Source organism: Pomacea canaliculata, linkage group LG12 (assembly GCF_003073045.1).
Source record: "Pomacea canaliculata isolate SZHN2017 linkage group LG12, ASM307304v1, whole genome shotgun sequence".
In the NCBI taxonomy this organism is placed as follows: domain Eukaryota; kingdom Metazoa; phylum Mollusca; class Gastropoda; order Architaenioglossa; family Ampullariidae; genus Pomacea; species Pomacea canaliculata.
The window spans coordinates 8,441,542-8,465,988 of record NC_037601.1 but is presented as its reverse complement, the minus strand read 5'-3'; the positions used below and the strand labels follow the sequence as shown (position 1 = coordinate 8,465,988).

Here is a 24,447-nt window from a genome sequence, read left to right as displayed (position 1 = left end):
CACACACTCAAAGCTTCAGCAAAAATTTTTGGGTCTTCTGAGTTCTATAGCCAGGACTCAGAATCAAAACATGTTGTTTGTGTATCCTAAGTATGACTTAACTGAGAGAACAACATGTTGTATGTACATATCCATTCCCAAAGATTCTCTACTTCATGGCTTATCTCAAAACCTTGATAAATCTTAAATATAGTTTCCCTCGAAAGGTCATCTACCTCTTGAATCAGTGACCGCACGCGCTGTGAATTATGCAGGAATTTTATTGTAGCTGTTGTCCTGATGATTATTTATATTTTATTTAATTTTCTTGATACCCAGGCACCAACATTTTCATTATTTTTGTGAGTATTCTTTTTTTTTCTTGCCTATTTTTGGCACTACCAATATTTATCGCAGTGTCATTATCTCCTCCGTTTTGTTGTCAAGAACATTTCCAGTGTATTTAGTATTCAAGAGTAATCAGATGCTCTTTTACCTCAGTACCCATTTAAGTCAGCATTAGGAGAAGGTTTTTTTTTTCCTAAAGTCATTAATCATTTCTGAAGTATTTATACTAAAATAGTTGTTTTAGTACGAGTCTTAATCCTTGAGCCTTCTGGAACGTTTTTAAGTTGCTTACGTTTCAGTAGGACTGTGTATTATTTGTAATATGCTTACAATTAAAAAATGCACGATCTCCGAGATGTCCTGTGGGCTTGTATGCCAAGGACGGAGATGGCATTACTCATATTTTGGTTAATGTAATCTTGCACACCGTAATTTTAAGAAAGAATTTCTTCCTTCTTGAAACCTTTATCTTGATTATTTTCAACCTTCGTCCCTGCTACGCAGTTAAAGACAACGGATATCACGGTCTGCATCATTATAAAAACAAGTTGTATCTGCGAACTATAAATGAAGCACGAAGCTGTCACCTTCTGTACTTGTGTGTCTTCGCCAAACGGTCGCTGACAAAGCCAAACATTCAGTCCTCAGGTATGCGGTGAACTACATGTTATGATGAAAGATGTCCACTATCACCGGTGCTGTTCAATATCTTCTTGGAGAACATAATGTTTAAAGCACCGATCATCAACCTGCAGACGATATGAGTCTGTTATCAGGCACTAACAAAAACCTGCAAGACCTTACCACTGACAGACAATTTGATATGGAATGGAGACCAGCACTCATCTCCAAAGACTGCAGCTCCACGCCATCCACATCAATCGCAGTTTTAGCGCAAAGTCAACAATGTAAACGTTGTTGTTGTTGTCAGAGATGTATCTCTTTTGACGAAAACGACTGTAAGGGTTGTCTGTAATGGATGAGCTTGATAACCAAATTTTATCGGTGCACTTAAATCTTAATTATATTAAATTTCATGACTTTAAAGAACACTGACAGTTGAGGAACAGCAGACAGCAGTTTTCTAAGAACTTGTGCTTTAGCTCGGCCTACAACAGCGACACATTATAGAACAACATATTTTCATACACCTTATCTTGGACACACACAGACGCAGCAATGAACCAAATGACAAAAGGCAGCCATTGTTGTTCGTTACTTTATTCTCCTCTGTATGTGAATGTCAAGAGCATTTAGACACAGGACGTCTGACGTAGAGATCGCAGGATAAAGAGACGACTTCCAGAAACAGAGAGTCCAACATCTTCTTGAGAAGAAATCACCCACAGGAACCGGAAATATTTCTCAATGTCGTCAGTTGCACTGTTCGAGATCTGTCGAAGAACGCTGGTGTATTAGTCCATCAGATTATCTGATACTGTAACTTCACTGATAAATCAAAAATTAATATAATTTTATGTTAAACACATCGAAGTTTTATTATTTAGGACTAGAGTAATCTGAAAAGGAAATGACTCTCAGACACCTCACCCCCCGAAATTCACTTTGATTTGGAGAAGCTGTGAGACCCAAATGTTGCAGAACACTTCGAGGTCACAGTTGGAGGAAACTTTGATGTGATGTAGACACCCTCGATGGAAATATCAAAGAAGTGCTACTATAAACAGACCAGAAAGTCATAGGATGACAAAATAAGAATTAAACATGTCACGAATGAAGTCTTATAACTTTGTGACCAAAGGAGGTTCTTCAAGAGATAAAAGAAAATCAAACCTAAAACAGCTTTCAAATACACAGAGGTGAACTGTCTCATCAAGAAAGGAATGAAGACAGCTAGGATGACTGGATCGAGAGCCAATGCCGGGACATAGAGGATGGAATGGTTAAAAAATGCCTACCACCTTCTAAAAGACCATCACTAAGATAGATCAGCACAAGACCTCAGTCATCAAAGACAGCAATGGCCACCTCACAGAAAGCAATGCTGTACTCAATCGAAGGACTGAGTACTGCAAAGACCTGTACAACTTCCAGCTGAAAACAGACGCCGACAACCTTCAAAAACAATCAGACTGGAAAACAGTGAACCTTCAGACCTACTAGTCTGTTCAGGGAAGAGCACGAAAGAGCTGTACACAGTCTGAAGGGAGGAAAGTCGCAAGGCGTTGTTCCAGCTAAGCTACTCAAGCAGGATGGGGAAGACACTACAAAGGCTCTGACTGTCCTGTGCCAAAGAGTCTGGGAACGCGAAGAATGGACAAAGTGGCATAGCCATAAGATAAGGTTTACTATCAAGTGCAAGGTGTACAAATCCCTGGTAGTGCCGATCCTGCTTTACGAATGTGACATCTGAACTCTGAAACGGAAAGAAGAATCTAGGCATTTGGAGAGCAAGTGCCTGAGGAGGCTGCTCCTGATCTCATACAGAGAACATAGAACCGACGACTTTGTAAGAAACAAGATGGCCACACTCATAGGACACCAGGAACTTCTACTTGCAACAGTTAGTTGACGTAAGCTGGTCTTCTGTGGTCATGTGACCCGGCACGACACCCTGTCGAAGACTTTCTTTCAAGGTACCTTGGAGGGTAGTGGACACCGCGGTGGCCACAGAAAGAACTGACTTACGAAGGTCAAAGACTGGACTGGTCGTCTTGTACAGGACCTGCTCACTCAGGGACAACTGACTAAAATTCAGAAAAAGACAAGTATGTGGGCATACATTTTTCTCCAGTTGGATAGGAGCATAAACCTAAGGGGACGGGGGGTTCCACCAATATACGTATATTCACAAGCCATAAACTCTCTGTCTTTCTAAACAAGCATGGGTCTCATTAAGTTTTCTTATATTACAGGTCACAATTCAAAATTCATTCAGCGATAAATTGTAGCATTTTACCCCGATTGTTAAGACTTTGAGAAATATCAGAAAACTCATTATTCTGCAAATGTAGACACCTGAACAGGGCCACACCTAGGATAGTAAGAAAAGGATAATTGAAAATAACTAAAGTAATAAAGCATTATATATCATTGTTAGAGTGCTTCTTGTGATATGATTACTGTGTTTGAAATTCTTTTGCAAGTCTGGTAAAACCTGACCTGTGTGAAGCTGATTCGTCATGAGCCTCTACTTTCCTATGATTGAGTGTAGAACATCCCGGCATGCTTCCTCAGTGAGATGCTTTAGAGTTTCAGTTGTAGGGAGCGCTTTCTGGAAAGCTTGTAACACTACTTGAAGTGTTCGCTCTAACTCTGGAGGCACTGTAACATCAGTAGGAACGACTGTCGAGCCGTTATGAACGAGATAGTTACATACATTCGGAACGCTTGATAGTAAATCTGAAAGTTGGTGACCAAGATCTTGGACTGTTCTCTCGATGTCCTTCAGAACATTTTGGAATGCATTCTTAGCCTCTCCCACAACATCTTTGGCGCCTTCCAAAAGACCTCCTAATGCATGACCAGCATCGTGGACTGCTGTCTCGACCGCATGACCGACATTCTGAGCTGCATGTTCGATACTGTGGACTACGGAGCCGATCCACAAGCGTTTTCCCAGCTGTGGCTCACTCCGTTTCTTTAGTGAGGATTGCTCTCCCTGATCTGAAACAAAAAGTGATAGACAGTGACATGTTCAACTGTACAACTTGCAAATTTTTGAGAAAGGTCCGGTGGGTGTGTTATTGCAGAGGAAATTTCTCTTTACGCGAGAGTTTATTTTACATTCAGTATATTTCAGCAGGCGATGTCCACCAGAGAGCTTCTCCAGCAACTTCTACACCTTCTCAGTGCCTGTCAGAGCAAATCGAGAATCAAAGGTGGTTGTTGTTGTTGTTGTGTCCCGAATCATTGCTTGCAGCAAACGCTTTTAACTCTCTGCACGTGAATTCGAGGGAATAAATACAATGTATACTTCAGAAGTATAAAGGTTTAAAAATATACCAGGTGTGAGCACTGTATTCACCCCGGGAAACAGGCACAATGGTAGTATATAATCATTGCGACCGTCCAGAAGGAAGGACGTACCCGCCGTGGTCTCCAAATTGATTTGGTTCCCTCGCTAGGATGACCTCGCAGTAGTTTAGCGGAGGACGAGCCGTACACAAGATGTATTCATGGCAGGTGAGAATGGTTTTTGTGGTTGTCTCGTGAAAGTCCTCGGCCAGGCACAATAAATATCTACGACATGGGCAGCCTACAGTAGTCGTTGTGTTCTTTGTTGACAAAATGTGCAGTTGTGTAGTGCACCGCATCCGTTCGTGACATGTGTGTGGGTGAGTGGGTGGATGGTTTGCGTCTGTGAAGCAATTGTCCACATGTCCAGGTGGAAAATAACATAAAGATCACTTACTCGTACGCAGTTGGTGTTTCTGCTCCAACAGCAGCTTGAGACTAGGAAGCTCCAGGGCGGAAGACACAACCACACAGGCGCACAGAAGCAGGACAAACTTCATGGCGATATCTACAACAACAGACCTGAACATGCTCATCTGCTGTCTTCTCCAATTTCCATTATATTAGTTACAATCTGGTGATAGTTACATTACAGGAGATAGAAGTCCCGATAGCCCAACAGCTTAATTGTGTTGGAGACGCGGGCCTTCTAAAATATTGTTTGGTACATGTTTTAATGTAGATCAAAATATTTATCCTTTAATAATGGCCTAGACAGAAATTTGAAGTTTCAGAAGTGATTGCTATCAATTTTTAATTCATGTATGTTTAACTTTAATACTTTATTACATGCCTAAGAGCAATATTTGGCTCATTATTTGATATTTGGAAAGTACAGTCGAGCTTACTGTTACAATATTATATCTTTGTCTCTTCTTTCACAAAAACGTCAGTAAGGTTTGTTTCAAAATGGATAGGCTGAATAGTAAATGTTATCGGTGCTCTTCAAATGTTAGTTATATCTTTTATGCGACATTGTCATTCCTAAAAATTGTCATAGTTTCAAAGAAGACAGAGAAAGTAAATGAAGAACCAGTTCATCCTTACCTTAGTAGACACTTAAACGAGAATAACAAAATAGCATTTTCTATTGTTTATATATACTTTATTGGTGACCAGCAAACAGCATGTGGCCTGTTCTCATGGTGAATCACAATAAGTAACAATCTAGAGCAACATCTTGTTTGCTCGTTTTTCTGAGGCGAAGGGTGGTAAGCACCACTATTATGTAATTAATGAGAGCTCACCACAAAACCCACAACACACGACGATACTCAAAGCTTCACCCATGATATTTGCGTCTTCAGGGTTCTATAGACAGTTCTCAGAATCAAAACATGTTTGTTTATCCTAAGTATGACTTCATTGAGAGAACAACACATCCACTCCCAAAAATTCTCTACTTCATCATCATGATCATCATTCGAAGACGTTATCATTTACATTAGGTGACCTCTGTTTTTCAAGTCCAACTCCGGCGGACATTCATATGGAGAAACTTGATTTAATCATTCGTTTTGATGTAAATAACATTTCCAGTGTATTCAGTATTCCAGAATAATCAGGTACTCTTTTACCTCAGCAGCCATTCACGTCAGCATTAGGAGGTTTTTTCCTAAAGTCATTAATTATTTCTTAAGTTTGCTTAATATTTAAACTAAAATAGTTGTTTTAGTACGAGTCTTAATCCTTGGGCCTTCGGAAACGTTTTTAAGTTGCTTACGTTTCAGTAGGACTGTAGATTATTTGTAAATATGCTTCAAAATAAAAATGTACGATCTCCGAGATGTCTGTGGGCTTGTAGGCCAAGGACGGAGATGGCATTACTTATATTTTGGTAAATGTAATCTTGCACATCGTAATTTTAAAAAAAGAGTTTCTTCCTTCTTGCAACCTTTATCTTGATTATTTTCAACCTTCGTCCCTGCTACGCAGTTAAAGATAACGGATATCACGATCTGCTTCATTATAAAAACAACTATAAATGAAGCACGAAGCTGTCACCTTCTGTACTTGTGTGTCTTCGCCAGACGGTCGCTGACAAAACCAGACAGTCGGTCCTCAGGTATGCGGAGAACTACATGCTATACGGCCATGGTAAAAGAAGATTCGGGGATGTCCCCTATCGCCGGTGCTGTTCAATATCTTCTTGGAGAACATCATGGTCGAAGCACTGATCATCAACCTGAAGACGATATAAATCTGTTACCAGACACCAACAAAAACTTGCAAGACCTTACTGCTGACAGACAATTTGACATGGAATGGAGAGACCAGCACTGAGAAAATGGTCAATGGCAGCAGCAAAGTAGAAATCTCAATGAGCGGGGTACAGCTCGAAATACTTGGGAGCCACCCTCTCCAAAGACTTCAGCCCCACGCCATCCACATCAGGATCGCAATGGCGGCAATGGCTAGTAGGCTAAACAGGATCTGGCATAGCCATAATAAGGTTTACTACCGATCCTGCTCCATGGATGTGACACGTGGACACGGAAAGGTAATCCAACAAGTACATGAGGAGGCTGCTGAGGATCTCATACAGGGAATATAGAACCAACGGTGTTGTATGAAACAAGATGGCCACACTCGTAGGACGCCAGGAACCTCTACTTTCAACAGTCAAGGGACGTGGTCTTCTTTGGTCACGTGACCAAATAGTCCATGCCGCAGTGACTAACAGGACCTGCTGATTATCGCCCACAGCCGGCAACAGTGGTGGACCCTGTCAACTGCAGCGTCTATGTGAGTCTGAGTCCCAAACGACAGGAGCCGGTTAGAAGATTTACGAAAATTTTCTTAATTGGCAATACAATCATTAAATCTTATTTTAGCATTCAAACTCTTTGTGTGTCTTCACATTCTTTTATTTTGTTACAAAAGTAAATTTGGGTTCTCAGTCGAGTATTATTATCTAAGATGTACCAAGTGTTCTCCCACTGGGAGCAGCTTGGGAAAGTGAGCAGCGCTACACGGGCATCGAACCGGTGTGCATCTCAGTTCGGACATCAGCACTCTAACCCCTCGGATATCCGCTTCCTTGCAACTTGCAATGACCTTTACCATTATCTTACCTTTAAAGCCGTGTATTATAAGCTGATATTCAAAACATCTTGATCTGTCTCGTTGTAGACATAGATAAAGATTAAGAGTAGATAAATGGTTGACGAGAAACTGCATTTGTATACATCTTTTGTACTGTGAACAGAATTTTGTTGAATGGAAGACAAGAGTTGGCAGTTATATGTGGGTTTGCGGTCTTGCATTCTTATAACAAAAGATTCAAGAACAAGAATCACAGATTCATCCATTGTTGATCGGCGTCTTTAATCGCGCGTGCCTGTTGTGTGTTTTGTGTGTTTGTGTGTTTGTGTGTTTTGTGTGTGTGTGTGTGTGCACGTGTGCCTTGTCTCCACACCCACACCACGTGTAGGGGGGGATGCAGGGGAAGCAACTTCATTCAGGAACAGTCACTCTCCTCAAATCATCAATTACGAAACTTGTAAAGGACCTGCATGAGTCAAACATTGTTTTGTTTTTTATTTAATGTAAAATTAAGTGTTTATTTTAACAAGCTATAACTTAACTTATGAAACCATTAGTTTCTTCAACTGTTGCACGTACGGAAGCAACTTGAGCCGTTATCGCCGAAAAGCTTGATCAGATTATTCTTCTGCAAAAAGAGGGCGTCTGTTAAAACCTCTGACTACTTTTGTGTTTTGATAAACTTAATTCAGTTGGACGTTCTTAACTAAAGCCAGTAAAATCTAACAAACCTGCCTCGGCTTCGGCTCCTACTTTCCCGGAGCGCCGATGAAGGCCAGAATGGAATCCCGGCAGGTCTCCTCACTGGGCTGCTTGAAAGCCCCGGATGCTTGGAGAGTATGAAAATAGGCTTGAACCACATCTGACGCGGCATGACCGATGAGTGGCAAAGACTGCGCCACTTCCTCGGCTCCGGTTTCAACGCCTTGCTCAAGATCGCCAGCTGCCTGCACCACATAGTGGCAAAGGTGACTGATACCTTGTCGCAGATCTCGAGCTGCCTGCCTGAGGTCTTGTGCAGCTGTCTCAACGCCTTGCTCTACGTCTTTTACGGCATCGCCGACATCTTCCACTCCTGTCTCAACGCCCTTCACCAAGTCTCCTGCTGCGTGACCGAGATCCTTCAGGGCTTCTTTCAAGCTGTGAGCTGTCACTGCATGACCGACTTCGTGAGCTGCCGTCTCGACTCCTTTTAATACAGCTTCAGCTGCGTGACCGACATCTTTAACCGCTGACTCGACGCCATGCACGACCGCGCCAGCTGCGTGACCGACATCTTTGACCGCTGACTCCACGCCATCAACGAGCGAGCCAGCTGCGTGACGGACATCCGTGGCTGCTGACTCAACAGCGTGGCCGACATCTTTGACTGCTGTTTCCACGGCGTGTCCGATGCTGTGGACCATCGAATGAAAAAACAAACGTTTTCCTAGGTGATGCTCTCCTATCAACTTTTCCAGCAAAGCCTTCGCCTCTTCTGGGTCTGTCAGGACAAATGATCGAATCTGACTCATTTCAAATATTTATAAACGGAAGTGTAAGGCATATTGTTTGCGTGGAAACTACGAAAGAGAACTACTGGCATGAGTAAGTGAGTGTATGTGGTTTGTTTTATTCGTTAAAAAGTCTGTCATTTTCTCTATTTCTCTCACTCTATTTTGCATCTCTCTCCTGTGTGTGTATCTATCTAGTCCTCTTCGTGCATCAGGTTGCACATAAGGCCTCAACCAAAGTCCGCCACCGATGTCGATCGGCTGAAACCCGCTCTAGGTGACCCCATGTCCATCCCTTTCCTTTCATCTCCCTTTCCACTGTTCTTCTCCAAGTTTCCTTTGGGCGGCCTCGTTTTCTTCGGCCGTCTGGAGTCCATCGTAGGGCGACTCTGGAAAGGTCTGCTGTCTGCTGGCGGAGCACATGTCCAATCCATCGCCAACGCCTACGTTGAACCTGCGTGGTGATGGACTCGGTTTCAGCTCTTCGCTGGAGTTCTTCGTTGGTGATGGTGTTTGGCCAAAAGATGTTAAGTATGCGCCTGAGGCATCTGTTTTGGAAGACGTCAAGCTTGTTACTGATGGTTTTGGTCATCTTCCAAGATTCGGATCCGTAAAGGAGGGTGCTAATCACATTTGACTTGAAGATTCTCAGTTTGATCTTCTGGCTGATGTTTGTTGCCTTCCATGTGCTCGTGAGTGAGACAAAGGCCTGGCTGGCTCGAATCTCCACCTCCGCATCCCCGGTGTTTGACATTTTGGACCCAGGATAGGTGAAACTGTCAACTTCCTCAATCTCTTCTCCATTTAGTTTGATGCTGTCTTGGACTCTGGCGTTCACTCTCATACTTTTCGTTTTCTTTGCGCTGACCTTCAAGCCAAGGTTTCCAGCTGTTTCTGAGAAGGCCTTTGTTTTTTCATGCATGTCTTGGTGGCGGTGTGACAGCAGAGCAATGTCATCAGCAAAGTCTAAGTCTTCCAGCATTATTGTTTCTGTCATAGCCGTGGTCCATCTGATCCCTTTTCTCTCACTGTCGGTGGAAGTCTTCATGATCCAGTCCATGGCCAGGATGAAGAGGAACGGCGACAGAATGCAGCCCTGCTTCACCCCGGTACTGACGTTGAAGGGGTCTGTGAGCTCCCTGTCACAGACAACCTGGGATTTGAAATTGTTGTACAGCATTGCAATGACCTGAACAAGTTTTGCAGGGACTCCGTAATCCCTCAGGATCTTCCATAAGGACTCTCGGTGAATGCTGTCAAAAGCCTTCTCCAGGTCGATGAAATTGATGTACAGCGGTGTGTTCCACTGGTTGCTCTGCTACAGAATGTGTCGCAGAATGCCTGTGTGTGTGTAAGACTAAGAGAAATAGAGAATATGCGTGTGTGAGTGTGTGTGTGTGCATACGTACGTGCATGTTGGACGCGTGTTTGTGTGGTGTGTCGGTGTGTGCGCGCTCGTGTAATAACCGATGTGCATCCTGTTTCCAAACAAACTCACTCTTAATCAGCAGTTCCTCAAGTTTCAGAATCTGTTCAAGAATACTTGAGTATGGGGCTGACGAGACGACTGCGCAAGCGCAGAGGATCAAGAAGATCTTCATGGTGAGATATGATGAGATCAGGTGAGATCTGCAACCAAAACCGGAAAAAATCCTGCTCTTCGTTTCCTTTCATTGTGACTACAATTTTCATTGGGTTCAAAATAAATAATCGTGTTTGTATGTCAAATCCTCTCAGTTGTCATGTACGTCCCCTGTCACCTAAAACAACCTTCATCGGAAGTAGCCATGATTCTTGAACTAGTTCTTTTTAGAAATGTGTCTCTCCCTCTACCAACTAGCTTTTCCCTTCCTAATTCTGCAATATATTTCATCCACACTATCAATACAAAGCAGAGTGGATTAGTGTAGATAGTCATTAACAAAATTATGACGGTCCCACGTGACTTGATGTTAACGACCAACAGCTGAGAAAAGTTTGAATCCTTATCAGTCTTGCTTCCTGTCGTCTGATCAGATCAGATCGTCAAAGACGATGAAATGGTGTGATAATCGCCGGTACAAACAGCACAGACCCTCTCAGGCTGTCATCGGAATTCTTTTACAGACAGCTGCAATGTTTTCTTACAGCTGCAATGTTTTCTGAACACAACCAATATTGTCTGTCTGTTTATTGGTAGTATTTAGGAGGCGTACTAAAGCTGTGACCGCATTACCAGACATGCTGTTTATTAGTAAGTAAAAACAAAGTATTCTGCCATGTCTGTGTCCCCATTCTTACCTTACTTATTGAGGGCCCGGCTGGTAAATACCAGACATTACATCAGACCTTATATAAAAGGACTGGAACATGCTACACCTGTTGACTTCTCACGTGCCAAGAACGAAGATAAGAATTCCGTCTTTCCTAAATCAGGATACAATATTTTAACTTTTTATAAACTGGATCACTATGTCATGCCCGTTATTTTTATAACAAGTAATAATACTAGGAATTGTCAAAAATGCCCCCCCCCCCAAAAAAAAAAAAAAAAAAAAAAACCCAAAGAAAGAAGATAACCCAAGCACAAATCCAGAAGACAGGTGGTTGTGCTGGCCGTCCTACATAAAGACTTTGCTTTTCAATTTTTATTTATAATTGATTGACTTTAATGATCATGCGATGTCAGTGACCGAACGAATGTTGTATAGTCACGTGACATTTTATAAGGTATAGGGTCACCTTGCCGTGGGAGAAGATGACCTGCTTGAATCCTGTGTGATTTGTACAGCGGTGGCTTGTTTTTGAGATGTTATTTTTTAAATGTTATGATAGTAGCTACAGTAGCCGCCATAGCAGCCATAGTATCATAATAGTTACAGTAGTGGTAAACATAGTCGCTGTAGTGGTGTAGTTGCAGGCATAGTACCCATAGTAGAATTCAGCACTCAGTTTCATAACCCTTGTCACATGTTTGTTGACCTACTACATGTTTCTGTATAGTCGCTACATGTTTATGAGTAGGTGCTATATGTTTCTTTAGACAGGTTACAGGTTTCTATGTAGTTGCTACATGTTGTCTTTGCCACGCTGACCCACCCACCCCTTCTCTTTTCTCCTTGCCTTCCACCTGCAGCTTCATTCTGTCTTTACGTCTGCTGTCGGTAAACTGTCCTGAAAATAATGTGTGAGACTGTATGTGTGAATGAGTGAGTGCAGGACCCCGCGTGCTATGAGTAGATAGTTTTTGTCCCAGAAAGTGCCTTTACCCTGCGATGGGATCGGATGTCAGGGGCTGTGATAGTCAACAGAGACTAGTGGAGTTGCTGATCGGTGCTCAAAGGTGAGTGACACTGAGAAGTTACATGATTGATAATTTACAGGAAGGAAAACTCATCAGCCATCCTCAATTTTCAGAAGAATGCAAGGAAGTCACAAATAATGTGTGAGAAAGGGGATATTTATAATTTAATGTTGGGCAGATATACACTTTTTGTCGTCAACTACTGTTGAGATGCTGCTCTGAATATACAATATCTCGGAGGTGAAAAGTATCTCCAGTATGTTAGAACTATGATTTAAGGGGAGATACACATTTGTAGACAGGTTACATACATGTAAGTACACCCACACGAGTCACTAAGTACAGTTTTGTCCAGAATCAGAGACATAGTATCAGAGAGCATCACCCCTATGCCGTCACGTGACCCCATCACCGCATCACTGATAGGAAAGGGGGAGGGAGACCTCATCGCTCACACGCATATCAGGTTTTGCGACACAGGGCTGCTTTTAGGGATATGACAAATCTGGAACCAGTTAACAGCTAATGAGAAGGGACTGGAAACACAAGACAGCGGAGTGCGACAAGAACATTGTGCAAGGAGTAAGGTGACACCCTGTCTTGTCTCGTCGGTGACCCTGGGGTCAGCAGATATGCAGCTGGGTCAGTGCATGTGTGGGCAGCTCACACCTCTCAGCATCTCAGACCTCTCAGACCTCTTGGGGAACACATCGAGTTCTGCAGACCTCACACATAGTTCTCAACTTTGAAGACTTGGTCAGCCTGTGTCCATCTCTGCATCTTACTGTTGCCTTGGTTACCACCTCCACTAGAGGACGCGGACTGGAGGAGCTGATGTTAAACGGTTATTTGCCTTGCTGGAGGATAGTGTGAATTGACAGTTCTGTAAGTATATGAATGTATTTATGGCAAATCATGTACGAAAGTCTTTAATTATTTCTTTTTTTAATCATCGAAACTTTATTTACTTTAGAGCAGACGGCGTGCTAACAAAAGTACAAGCTTTTAATGAGTGATCCTCCCCCAGTGAAACAACTTTTCCATTTAGCTATTCGTATTCAATAACAAATAAAAGCACACGTTGTGAAAATAACAAATAACAACAGAAAAAACTCACAGATGACAACAAAGTCACACATATCGGAGCTGACAGGAGGCAGATATGTAGCAGTATAGAACATGGAAAATGAAGTATTATGAGAGCATATGTGTATATGTATAATAAATACGGTAAGCATGGTAAAACATCAAGATGGCGGTACTGAAGTTATCATCAATGGGATCGGATGTCAGGGCGCTGTGATAGTCAACGGTAGACAGGTTACATTTTTTTTTTTCGTTTGCGTAAAAAAATCGTTTGATGTTTGTTTGTTTGTTTGTTTGTTTGTTTGTTTGTTTGTTTGTTTTTGCGATAATGTTTCAGCACAAGTCGGCATCGTCAGTCAAGCAGCGATCATGCAGTCTACCCTGATGATCACCTCCCTTTGCATGCTGTTGGCCCAGTGTGTGGCCTTCCAGGTGCGCCTTAGTCACCTGACCACAGTCTACCTGTCCAACACCATGGAAACCGGCGGCCCTCCCAACAGCTTTGATGACAACGCGGTGCATCGCTTTGTGTATGACGTCGAGAGCGGACTGATATACACTGTCGGTATGTGTGAAATTAAATAATTAAAGTATTTATAATAGAGAAACAGACGATACCAACACTTGGTACCCACTTCCCCTTCACCCCAGGGGTGACGATACATCAAAAGGCCCGCCACAGGTGCAAACAGCAAATTTGACCTCGTGTCGTTGAGAGATGTTCTCTTGGTGCTCGAGCTGTCTGTGACAAGGTGATGTTAGACTGGACGGTACCAAGGTTATGTCACACCTGTCTATAACAACCTGATATTAGACGATTCTATACTAGGACCAGCCAAAGTTAGCAGCGACCTTTACGCGACGTCGAACCTGTTTGCAGGTGACACCATGCTGCACGTCCTCAGGGTGAACCTTGACCCTCTCACGCTCGCGCCCGTGTACCAGGTGCCATACCCGGGCCTCAAGCTGACTGACGTGGCGGTTTGCCAGGAAATGGTGATCGTGACTTACCGACAGACGTGGAATGTGACTTTGGGAGGAGTCCTGGTCTACCAGCACTTCGATGGCACGATGAGGCAGCTTCAGAACGTGACACGTACGTAAGATGGCGACTTCACGTCCTGCCTGTAGTCAAGTGTGCACGGCGTGCATGGCGAGAGAAGAAGTTAAAGAGAGTTATAAGGAGTGTGTGTGTGTGAGAGAGAGAAAGAGAGAGGTGAAACAGTGAAGTTTGTCTAGTTTTGGCATTAGACCTTAACAACGCTTCCTTTGACTCCAAGGTGGACAGGTGAAAAACTGGACAATGGAGTTAAAATCATTTTTTGCTTGACAGAAAGGTTTTATACAATCCTGTTGTCTGCTTGACAGTGAGGCTTTAAACAGTCCTACTTTTTGTTTTCCTAGACAGGCTGGTATAATACTAGTATTTACTCGAGACTGCGGCGCTACCCAGGTGTTTTATCAGGTAGTCAGTGAGACTAGCGGTGATGTGTGTGTGACAGTGCGAGGCCAGCCAGCGAGGGCGTTGGTGAACCGGGGCTGCACAGTAATCATCGTGACGATGGAAAACGAACCGTACTTACAGCGCGGACAACCTGTGGACCCACTCGGCGAGATCGCCCTCCTGCGCTTCCCCCGGGGCCTCGAGAATCCACCATCCGTCATCGTCCTCAACTTCACTCAGTTTGACAACAGGTGGAGACAGGGATGACACTAACGATAGTCATGTTGTAATGTTGATGAATATACAGACTTAATGTTAAGGAGAGTATGTGGTGAGTGTGTGAGAGAGAGAGAGACAGAAAAATTCACATCATGTCAGGCATCTGTAAGTTATAGAAAAGGTGAAGGTGAAGGATGCATGGACTAACACAATGAGAAAATAAGAAGTATCAGTTATTTGCTGGTGAGCTTTGTTTACAGAAGCGGACAGGCTGTAAGATCAGCTCCATTTGTCATACTCTCTTACTCCTACTAAAATGTTTCTTCATTATTTTGTTTTACCTACATTAACTAGCTTCACAAAGTCCCACAACTCCATTCGTTCTGGTGCACACCAATGCTGCATGCTCTCCCTTGGCTCAAAATTAGTGCAGGAAATGACCCCGCGTTCAACTCTCTGCCTGAGGAATCCTTGCTGTCCTTGTCTGTCGGTCTGTCAGTCAGTGGTCTGTCTGTATGTCTGTCTGTCCACACTCCTGCTAGTGCAGAATTCGACCAGCAGTCCGTCGGTGAAACGTCCGTCGGTGAAACGTCCGCACACGCCCGCACCTCCATAGTTTCAAACTAAATCTTCAAAATGTCTTTCAAGATAACAAAACCATCGTTTGAAGTATTTGTAAGGAAGGTAGAGTGAGCTGTAGAACTCGTGTATTTTATACATGTTAGAATACAAACTCTTGTCTCGTGGGGTCAGGTTCAATGAGCTGTCGGCGAAAGGTGTGCGGTGGCCGTATCGCAGGACAGGTTTCAGCCGCAACCTGGAGCCTGAGAACGCGGTGCTCAGTGATGACGAGGTCACTGTGTACGTCAGTCTCCAGGTGAGTAATTTATACGTCACTCTACATGCGAGTAAGGTATACTTCATTCTACATATGAGTAACGGTGAAAATACAGCAGAATCGTTCATGGTAACAGAGCAGTAAACACGTTTACAGGAGAACAACGCAGTGGCGGTGGTGGACTTGTGGCACAACAGCATCACTGCCCTCTACGGCCTGGGATTCAAATCTTGGAGTACGTCACGCCTGGATCCTAGCGACAGGGATGGCGGTACGTCACCTAGTCGGTCTGTATGGCGGAGTGAGATATTACTACAGGTGGCAAAGCGAAAATGACAATATGATATAGCAGGCACAGGTTACTCCATGGAGGTAAATGCTGGTAAATATCAGATACCATCCAAATTAGCAGATGATGATGATGATGAAGATGATGATGAAATCAGCCATTTGCGGGTGTTTATGTAACAGGCATTCACATCGAGCCGTGGCCACTGTATGGCATGTACATGCCGGGTGGAATGGCTTTAGCTAGCTGGGAGGGCCGAAACTATCTCCTCACGGCTAACGAGGGCGGCTTGACCGACTATGACGTCATCCCGGGCTTCGTGGAGCAGAGGAGGGGGCGGGAATTCAACGGTGGGTACGCGCACACAGGCACGCACGTGACCTCTATAATCAATTAATTATTATCAATTATGATAGCTTGCAGTTCTGTGGCGTCCTTAATCACACTTTCTTGCATACATTGAGAAAGTCTGGTGACACTCTGTCGTCCTCTCTTCTTCACGCATGTTTATGGTCGTCTTGACCCCGTGGTGTGAACACTTGCCTGCTGTTTCCTTGTGCGACATTTTGTGATTATTTTTGTTTGTCAGCCACAATCTGGTGCGGTCGGTCTGACGGTCATTCCTGTAAGAAATGTTTGATCGTAAATTTCTTTGTTTCTTTGCAGATTCTCAACTATCTCTCAACGTGAGCAGTGAGCTGAGGCAAGCTCTCCGGAACGACACCAAATTAGGTCCAGGCCCTCTCTTACCTACATTGCTCTTGAGAAATCATCTTGATTCTCTCTTCTCTCCCTCCCCTTACCTGATTCTACAGTCTACTCCTATCCCTTTACTTACGAACGTTCGCGTTATGAACAAAGTTGTCCTCAAGCTCAAAAGTAGTTCTTAAGGATTGTCTTCAAGTTTACAGTTAGCGAGTAATGTTAGGTACTTAGAGCATGTACCTGTAGACCGGAAGTTACAACTGTTGTTGATTTGTTATTGCATCTAATGAAATAATTCTAATGTATCCTTTGTTCGTCGCTACTGTGGTTGTTTATGTGTGTCTGTGCGTGTTGCAGGCAGACTGATGTTGTCGACTGTAGACGGAGTGGACAGCAATGGACGCCACCACAGCTTCTACACTTTCGGCGGTCGCAGCTTCTCCATCTGGAGCCTGCCCAACATGGAACTCGTCTACGACAGTGGCAGCATCCTGGAGGACATGCTCGCCCAGGTCAGACCGGACCTCTTCAACGCCGGCATGACCAACGCCAGCCACAAGGTCTCGCAGGACTTCGACTCCTGCTCCGCAGACACGGTGAGCGCGATGTGTGTACAGGTAGCCAGCGAAAGTAGTGCAGGTAGCTATGTACATAGTACAGGTAGGTAGAGAGGAGTACAGGTAGTTATATATTATAGTACTGGTAAGGAAAGGTTGCTAGGAGTAATGTTTATGGAAGAGGTGCGTTTTCATTTTCATAAAGAAGTACAGGTATGACAAGCTATAGAGAAGTACAGGTAGCTATGTATGTAATAAAGAGCATTACAGGTAGATAAAGAGTTGTACAGGTGGCTATATATATATGAAATAGTACATGTAGGTCAAGCACGTAGACATAATTACAGGTACAGTATAGTCAACCCGTCAAAGTGAAATGCAAGTAGCCAGGTAAAGAATACTACAAATAAACATGGATATAAAGATAGAGTGAGAGAGAAAGACAAAGAGTTAAAATGAGAAAAGGACGAACAGAGAGTGAGTGCGAGAAAGGCGAGAAAGAGATGAGACTGTATGTGTGAGACAGTATGTCTTAAACAAAGTGAGATAAAGTGTGTGTGTGTGAGATCTGTCCATCACACCCTACTGATTGACCCGGCTGTTCCAATGGCGACTTTCTCGCCCTCCAGGGTCCAGACACAGAGAGTATAGCTGTCGGAAAGTTGGAGGACCGACTCCTCATCTTCGTCGGAAACGAATGTCCGGGCACCATCGCTGTCTTCAGCCTGAGTGACGTCACGCAGCCTCGTTTTGAGACTTACTACACACAAGGAATCCCGAAGATCAGCGGGTCGTCATGGCAACAAATGTACCAGGACCAACAACTCCACGCCATCGATCCAGAGAGCATCAGGTAGGTTGCTATGGCATTCGACCTCGATACGAGTGTTCCTCAGAGATACCGACTAGTTTTTATTTTGTTTGATGTAATATTTTATGTTTTAATCTTTACGTTAGGCACTACCTGCTTTGATGAAAAATGAAAATTTATGGAACAAAACCTATTTGTTCTAATAGACATCATCAGCACCAGCAGCATCCAGTGTACTGAATTAAGCTCACTAACTTGAGCCAGATCTTTAGCTCTGGATAAAAGAACGAGTTACTTTTATGTTTGAGATTCTGCTACTCACATACCGGAAGTGGAACTCTTTTTTTTTTTTTTGTCTGCGGACAATAATACACGCTAGAACTCTTGGCAATAACATCAAGCAACCAGTATTCAGCTCGCAACTGCTGCAAACATTCTGATGGCAGGTTCTATAACTCTGAGGAAAGTCCAACTGGCTTCCCTATCCTGATGGTTTCTGGTTCCGTTTCCGGCACATTGTCAGTTCTCAGAGTCGAGGTCACGAATGGTGTCACAAGGTTTCTTCCTAACGGTATGACAAACATACGACCTCCAACTCTGTACATTTTTTTTTTTACATCTTTTCTTATTTCTCTTACCTGTTTACGCTTGCACCTTTCTCTTCTTACTTTGGTTCAACAAGACCTGCAAAGTTTTAAACTAAGAGAAGAATAAAGAGAAGAATAAAGATCGTGGGTTTCGTGAAGAGACGTCTTTAAATCATTTTGCTATTTTCTTTGCAGGAGAGCTGGTGTTATTCGTTATGCTTGTCGTTGCCTTTTGGAAGATGCTGGACTCCTGATAGTCCCGACATGGCTTCTGTGTCTGTGGTCTCTTATAACCAGAAGAACCACTGCAATAGCCCAAAAACAAAAGCCAGTCCAGTGGGTGAGGCAGGTGGCTTTCACAGGACATTTTGTGATGCTTTGAACAAAAATTATTATCTAATATAAAATTAATTAAATTATGATCAAATAAATGTTTGGCTTGCTGATACAAAGAAGTTTAATCTTGTTTCTTCGTAAAAGAGATTTGGTCGAGGTATGGTCGACAACCATAATGTAAAGCTATTTACACATAGTAACTTTTAAAAAGAGATAAATATTAATATGTAACAAGTTTTTTATATAAAAGCCTGATGGGAGTGTACAAGATTTTGTCATGCAAGTGCTTTTGAATAAAGGTGCACCACTTAGTCCCAGGCTAATGGCTACTGTCTCATTGTTTTGCTGAAGAATAAAATGACTGAAGCTATTTATTAGAGAAATGGTCGTTATATTTAATGATGTATGTGAAAGAGATCTGTCAAGGTTGGAAAGAAAATTCAAAGAAATGTTTAAATACACAAAATACTGCCCATAGAGCTAGAAATGTGGGCAGTATTTTGTGTATTTTATGTCAGAGGCTGGGTGAAAAATGTTCATGTCAGTAATATGACAGTTCACACTCACATGGCACTGAGTTTTAAAACTAGTCATTAACAATCATACCAGATATAATTAACTTTCACTCTACATGCTTAGCATACTAAAAATTCAGCTCAGAAATTTCTTTATTGCTCCAAGGCGATGCACATGGTTATTTTACATCGACTTTGATACAAGAAGAACAAACGTGAGGATGCACTTGACAGTTGCTCTACTTGGTTGCTGGCATCAGATGACACTATCAGAAATCTTTTAACGAGACCCATTCCCAGGACGTGCAATCTGGAGAAAATCTGCGCAATATATATACATTTAAAAAATTAAAGAAAAATTGTTTCGTATTCTTTAAAACTCCATTTAACAGAGTGATGTAATTAAAAGGGAGATAAACTCGAAAGCGTAAAGTGTCTTAGACTTTTGTTCTTACCTCCCCTGACAAACTTGACATCAGTTTTGTGTTTTTCATCCTAGGGTCAGATTTTAGTTTGTTATAACTACATCCTTAACAGCCACACGAGTCCAGGCTACATTCTACAATCTACACGCTACGACTACATTTAGTGGGAAAGAGAAAAAAGATGGGACTGACAGGGAAATGACTAACCCATTGTCGGGACATCGTGACACCTGGTCGAAACAAATGGAAGTAAAAACATTGAAGTACAAGTTTCCAATGGTGTCAGCGAGGTGGTCCCTTGATCGTCTCAAACAATCCCTAAACTCGTTGTCACAACGACAGTGAAGCCTGAGACAGATGACATGTCACATGAAGTGAACAGTTGTAATACTTCCAAACTACTTCTTGAGTGTGATAAAGTCATACAACTGAAATAATAATAACAGTAGTAGTAACTGATTACTCGTATAGGATGCGAGCTAGAAAAATAAAAATAAAAATATAATAATGTACTAACGTAGGTTTTCACTCTAAACTGCATAAAATTATAATGAATGCTAATCAGTCAAACTGTGCCAATTTTTTCATTATCGTTAAATCGTTCTGCCGCTGACCTGGTGTAGAGACCCGGGTTATAAAGACCAGTCTCGGGATCATTTGTGAATTTCGCAATGTATGGTGTGCACAGGTCATGTGCCCGGCAACAGGAGTCAGTCTGACGATACTCCCCCAGCTTTGTGGTGTCTCCATTGGCATTGTCCCCATCACCACACCAGAGTGTGCCTGTGTGACATCATTTGACTTGTACTTGCATGAACTTTACTACTACGAGACCAGCATCAGCTATTTGTGTGTTGACGAGTTGTACTAGCGCAAACCAGTTGATTTATAAGACTTATGATACTAAGAACATTAGCCATTTGTATGCATGTGTATGTACTCTCAATCCATCATCAATCATTAATCATTAATCATCCATCATCATCATCAATCATCATCCATCATCATCCCTTACAGCCAGACAATGAGCAAGCCTACACACTAAAGGAGCCAACCAGCGGGAACATGCTATCGGGGGAGGGGGTAGAGGGTAGAGGGTAGAGTCTAGACTCTAAGAGGGTAGAGAGTAGAGGGGTAGAACCTGGGGACCCACCAACATGGCCTCAGCGCTGAGTATGAAATCGTTTCTTTTGTGTTCCCTGTACGAGACTGGGAGCAGTCTCATTTAGTATGTGGATTATAAGACTTTAATCGGTCTCCCTCTCTTGTCGTGCAAGGTCCACGTTTGACAGCAGGTGAGGGACAATGATGGACAAGCAGCTTCCACTTCCTGTCCCGTATACTCGTTAGTCTCACCATCGCTGTTGTCACAGTTGTCTTTCTGTCATACCTGATCTTAGTTGTGCTCAACTTTCATCGCAAGTATAAGTTGTACAGTACTACTATATCAGCATCCGCTTATTTCTACGTAAGTCCTTATAATCGGACAGATGTATATTGGGTACCAATCCTAGGAGGTCTGAGCAATTCTTAACTTCACATCAAACAAAAAACAAGCAAATCCTTTAAATTACAATACAGATCAATATTGCCTACTTTTATCACAAAGAAACTAAAATTAAACTAGTAATACATTACAATTTGTACAAATCAAAGCCCACACTGGTCGCCAGGACCACCTAAGGGCCAAAAACTATCCTCCATGTATATGTGAATGGTCTGCTTTCTATTTGTCACGAGAAACGAGATTTGTCATTTTTAAATTTGATTTGTAATAAATTTTTGTGTGAACACATTCTATTCTTTGCGTTTCATTGTACTCTTGCTGTAGTCCCTTTCTGCTGCAAAAGATGCAGATGATCTTTATCTATTCACGACAGCACCATTAGTTATTGCGGAGAATTCCCTCACGCAACCCTTGACCTCGCTGGCATGACATCATCGCTATATTTGTCTTCGCATACAATTACAGATACCAAGCAAAAGATACAAGGTAGCCCAACACCAGAGGTTCTGAATACCTGGATACATAATATTCTTCTTTTGGATGTCACGTGTCACGTGGCCTTGATCCCTGGCTGCTGAGTCACGACACTGTCTAAGCAAATCGTTGAATTCGTCTTCGGGCAGCTAACAGTTGGTCTGACTTGCGCATCCCTCGTGCTTTGAGAGGATTCTTCCAGATGACTGATCGAATGGAAAAGCAGCATATTCACAACAAGTACACCAGTTTAAGGTCATAGTCGTCATCGTCATCGTCATCGTCATCGTCACCAGTAACATTATGTATGTGCGTTTCCTTATCACATTTTCAAAGTAAATAGCCCAAAAAAAAAAAAGTAAAAAGTGAAAGTTCACTTTAGAAACTGTAGAAGCATTCACAACTGTCAAGAGTGGAGGTTGGGTCATCATCTGTCCAGAACGCCGATGTTGACAGTAAAGCACGTGACTGAAAGACTAACTGACAGGACACAGTGCAACTCCAAGGAATACCTCTTAATCTTCACGATGCACAAGTAAGACCCAGCTTCGTCGTTCTCGATCTTCAACGACAGGTTCTTCACATCGTCGATAAGTGTTCGTCCGACGAACTGCACGAGAGCTCCTTTACATGGAAGCAGGTTTGTTGAATCGTCGGCGACTTGTCGACCGTCACGTGACCTGCTCTCGACCAGGTGCAGAGCGCACCCCATGAGAACAAGCAGACAGAGGGATCTACCCATTGCTTACAGAAGTTCACACGGGTAGCTTGGAAATAAAGCTGAAATCAAACACGAGAATACAGGTAAATATATTTATATTAATGTAGATAAATACAGGTTCCCCATACTGACCAAGCTGCTGTGACTCACGTGACTTTGTTAAAACTCTCGCACTTCCTATCACACTATAATTTCTATTACTGCTTTCCAAGCACTTGCATATTAATAACAGATAATGTTTTTTCTGTCGAATATAGTGAGGTTTGTTTACGATTTGCTGAGAAATCAACAGCAAAAAGCAGTTTAGAGTTCAAGCGGACTTCGGCCTCCGGCAATAGAAATAGATTATGTTGGTAGTCAAACACTCTTCCACTTTGTCGTTTAATTTCCACGTGTGATAGAAAAACATTTTTAATATGAAATTTCGTCAAGGCTTTCAAAAGTCAAAGACTGGACTGGTCATCCTGTTCATTATTGCCCACAACAGGTGGATTGTTGGGTCCTTGTCTATGTATCCCCCAACGACAGGCACCAGTCAAGGAACGACTGACTGACACTGGATTAATATTAGTATAAGAAGATGTAGAATTCTTTAAACTAGAAAACTGTTGGGCTTCAGGGGATAACATCCACATGCTGAGATCTACCATGAAACAATACATGGTAACGACAGTTGAAGGAGGCAAGTCTTGCTGTCAGAAGATACACCGATACAAGACAGTTGAGGATGCATCACCTTTCTTTCATCTACACCGCTCATCTTAAGCATATATTTAATGCTACTACAATGGGCAAGTTTTCAACAAATTCTACAGTTGTTTAGTTTTTTAAAGATGTAAAATATTAGTTTCCTGTCCTGAAGTAGAGTCATGCTTTCTGTCCTGGGATGATGTGGACATTCTGCCCTATTATCAACAGCCATTGGTGACAGTTATGCAAACTTTGTAAGCTGTGATATGTTTTGGAAGTTTTCTGACTACACTCTTGTTGTTTCATTAAATCTGACATTTCATGAAGTGCTTTCATCAAAAGATCAAACAACTTATTAGGATGTCAAACTGTAGAAAAACCTGAATATATTTGTGTCAAAGATGTCAACAAGTTGAATCCATGGATACTAAAACTTTCCCGTGGCTTCAATACAATCAGTGTGACGTCATTGTAAAGGTTTGTGTGGATGGTGGATGCCGGGGTAGGGGGCAGGTGTCAGGCTTCGTCACGACTTTTTTACATCATCGATACACGCATTCCGAAAACTTTCGTCATTCACGCTCTTTCGTCCTTGCGCGTGCGCTTAGTCCTCCCACTGCGACTACATCTGTGACATCTCTCCCCACTTCCATTAAAATTTTTTTTTACCTAAATCCTTTTTCATAAAGCTAGGTTACATGACAAACACTATACTGCATCCCAATGTTAATGGTCGTAGTCACTCTCTTTTTCTGACTTTACATTAAACATTTTAATTTTAGTTTACATTGGGTCAGCTAAGAGTTCTCTTCAGGCTCTGTATAATAGGCGGGTTCTTCTGAAGGTGTCTGTCATCCTTCGTGATGACAGGCATGCTCTGTCGACATAAAATGTCCGACTCCTGCATGCAGGACAAACAGACTGCGGCTGTCTTTTATTGTTTCTGCCGTGCGACTTTTGAATGGGTTATGAATGAGACATGAATAGTTTTGTGCATGCAGTTGTGTATGAATTTTAATTTTAATTGAGCACCAGAATTGCCCTCTGGGACAAATAAAGTCTTATCTTAACAACGATATCCTTTTTCTTCACGACACGTCCTTTTTTGAAATTTTAG

The 24,447-nt window shown here is 42.6% G+C and overlaps 4 protein-coding genes across 5 annotated transcripts; 1 reads left to right on the top strand and 3 right to left on the bottom strand.

Moving 5' to 3' along the window:
* Positions 1-1,530: 1,530 nt before the first annotated feature.
* LOC112577441 lies at positions 1,531-5,393 on the bottom strand. The gene is made up of 4 exons (XM_025260514.1): positions 5,353-5,393; positions 4,703-4,813; positions 3,451-3,954; positions 1,531-1,721 (listed from the first exon to the last, which is right to left on the bottom strand). Exons 2-3 carry the CDS (start codon positions 4,803-4,805, stop codon positions 3,479-3,481), a joined length of 579 nt encoding a protein of 192 aa, XP_025116299.1. The 5' UTR covers positions 4,806-4,813; positions 5,353-5,393; the 3' UTR covers positions 1,531-1,721; positions 3,451-3,478.
* Positions 5,394-7,830: 2,437 nt separating this feature from the next.
* LOC112577119 (suprabasin-like) lies at positions 7,831-11,175 on the bottom strand. Of its 2 annotated transcripts, none has more exons than XM_025260077.1 (4): positions 11,124-11,175; positions 10,342-10,472; positions 8,082-8,833; positions 7,831-7,978 (listed from the first exon to the last, which is right to left on the bottom strand). In XM_025260077.1, exons 2-3 carry the CDS (start codon positions 10,442-10,444, stop codon positions 8,100-8,102), a joined length of 837 nt encoding a protein of 278 aa, XP_025115862.1. In that variant the 5' UTR covers positions 10,445-10,472; positions 11,124-11,175; the 3' UTR covers positions 7,831-7,978; positions 8,082-8,099. The 2 variants fall into 2 exon arrangements, with proteins under 2 accessions (XP_025115862.1, XP_025115863.1); XM_025260078.1 differs by having other exon boundaries at positions 8,086-8,833.
* A 312-nt stretch (positions 11,176-11,487) lies between these two features.
* On the top strand, positions 11,488-19,370 carry LOC112553299 (mesenchyme-specific cell surface glycoprotein-like). Its single transcript, XM_025220412.1, has 13 exons — positions 11,488-12,165; positions 12,482-13,011; positions 13,550-13,777; positions 14,093-14,308; positions 14,715-14,907; positions 15,629-15,752; positions 15,870-15,984; positions 16,185-16,352; positions 16,669-16,734; positions 17,065-17,303; positions 17,894-18,117; positions 18,522-18,646; positions 18,858-19,370. Exons 3-13 carry the CDS (start codon positions 13,582-13,584, stop codon positions 18,914-18,916), a joined length of 1,725 nt encoding a protein of 574 aa, XP_025076197.1. The 5' UTR covers positions 11,488-12,165; positions 12,482-13,011; positions 13,550-13,581; the 3' UTR covers positions 18,917-19,370.
* A 51-nt stretch (positions 19,371-19,421) lies between these two features.
* Positions 19,422-22,686, bottom strand: LOC112553300 (phospholipase A2-like). Its single transcript, XM_025220413.1, has 5 exons — positions 22,432-22,686; positions 21,960-22,125; positions 20,553-20,721; positions 20,146-20,286; positions 19,422-19,834 (listed from the first exon to the last, which is right to left on the bottom strand). The coding sequence occupies exons 2-5, from the start codon at positions 21,967-21,969 to the stop codon at positions 19,783-19,785; spliced, it is 372 nt and encodes a 123-aa protein (XP_025076198.1). The 5' UTR covers positions 21,970-22,125; positions 22,432-22,686; the 3' UTR covers positions 19,422-19,782.
* Between the last annotated feature and the right edge of the window lie 1,761 nt (positions 22,687-24,447).

Excerpts from the sequence above, each read along its gene's own strand:
- LOC112553300 (XM_025220413.1), bottom strand. Across the intron at positions 20,287-20,552 it reads AACCCGGGTCTCTACACCAG|GCTTCACTGTCGTTGTGACA; the intron begins GTCAGCGGCAGA and ends CATCTGTCTCAG. Across the intron at positions 19,835-20,145 it reads TCACGATGTCCCGACAATGG|ATTTTCTCCAGATTGCACGT; the intron begins GTTAGTCATTTC and ends TATATTGCGCAG.
- LOC112577119 (XM_025260077.1), bottom strand. The coding sequence starts at position 10,444 with ATGAAGATCTTCTTGATCCTCTGCGCTTGCGCAGTCGTCTCGTCAGCC. Across the intron at positions 8,834-10,341 it reads TGAGGAACTGCTGATTAAGA|ACCCAGAAGAGGCGAAGGCT; the intron begins GTGAGTTTGTTT and ends TTGTCCTGACAG.
- LOC112553299 (XM_025220412.1), top strand. The coding sequence starts at position 13,582 with ATGCAGTCTACCCTGATGATCACCTCCCTTTGCATGCTGTTGGCCCAG. Across the intron at positions 18,118-18,521 it reads ATCGATCCAGAGAGCATCAG|GTTCTATAACTCTGAGGAAA; the intron begins GTAGGTTGCTAT and ends TTCTGATGGCAG. Across the intron at positions 18,647-18,857 it reads CACAAGGTTTCTTCCTAACG|GAGAGCTGGTGTTATTCGTT; the intron begins GTATGACAAACA and ends TTTTCTTTGCAG.
- LOC112577441 (XM_025260514.1), bottom strand. The coding sequence starts at position 4,805 with ATGAAGTTTGTCCTGCTTCTGTGCGCCTGTGTGGTTGTGTCTTCCGCC. Across the intron at positions 3,955-4,702 it reads GAAACACCAACTGCGTACGA|ATCAGGGAGAGCAATCCTCA; the intron begins GTAAGTGATCTT and ends TTTTTGTTTCAG.